The sequence below is a fragment of the Mizuhopecten yessoensis genome, unplaced genomic scaffold (assembly GCF_002113885.1).
Source record: "Mizuhopecten yessoensis strain PY_sf001 unplaced genomic scaffold, ASM211388v2 scaffold701023, whole genome shotgun sequence".
Taxonomy (NCBI): Eukaryota; Metazoa; Mollusca; class Bivalvia; order Pectinida; family Pectinidae; genus Mizuhopecten; species Mizuhopecten yessoensis.
The window spans coordinates 1-751 of NW_018472429.1; the positions used below are offsets into that span (position 1 = coordinate 1).

General features: G+C 41.8%; 1 protein-coding gene across 1 annotated transcript; it reads right to left on the minus strand.

The window, feature by feature from the left end:
- Positions 1-6: 6 nt before the first annotated feature.
- Positions 7-717, minus strand: LOC110440724 (40S ribosomal protein S3-3-like; the record flags this gene model as incomplete). Its single annotated transcript, XM_021483874.1, has 1 exon — positions 7-717. A coding segment is annotated over exon 1 (705 nt), but the record flags the coding sequence as incomplete, so codon positions are not given.
- Between the last annotated feature and the right edge of the window lie 34 nt (positions 718-751).

Below are 751 nucleotides of genomic sequence, written 5' to 3' on the forward strand. Positions count from 1 at the left end.
TTCAACTGGAACTTCTTGTGGAGCTTCACTATCGTAAACAATAGTCTTGGTGACAATTTCTTCATCGTCTTCCTTTGGATCCTTGATTCTGACGTTATCTGGGAATGGAGTCTTTGGACCTCTCTTACCAGATGGGTCGTAATCCATCATAATCTTGACCTTAACACCAAGAACACCTTGTCTAAGGAGAACGTGTCTAGTAGCTTTGTCAATGTAAGTACGGATTGGTTCACCAGAGTGAAGTAATAAACCGTCAGAGAACTTCATAGACTTAGCACGAGCAGCACGAAGCTTACCGGAGACAATAACTTCACAACCCTTGGCACCAGCGTCCATAACGAAACGAAGAACACCGTAGCAAGCTCTTCTGACAGCAAGACCTTGGAGAAGTTTGAACTTGAGGGATTCAGCTTGAGCAATAGCACAGAGACCACGAATTTCGACCTTTTCAGCGTAAAGTTCAACAGAGTTTTCTGGGAAGTTGAATCTCTTTTGAACGACTGAAGTAAGTTCTCTAATACGACGACCCTTTTCACCAAGAACATCTCTAGTACGAGTAGCACGAATAATAATTTCAGTACGGGCTGGAGTGACACGAACTTCAACACCAGAGTAACCTTCTTCGGCTAATTCACGAGTAAGGAATTCGTTTAATTCGGCGTAGAAAACACCATCAGCGACGAACTTTCTTTTTTTAGAAATCTGTGCCATGTTTGCTATAATCGATTCTTCCGAAAGAAATTAATAAAAT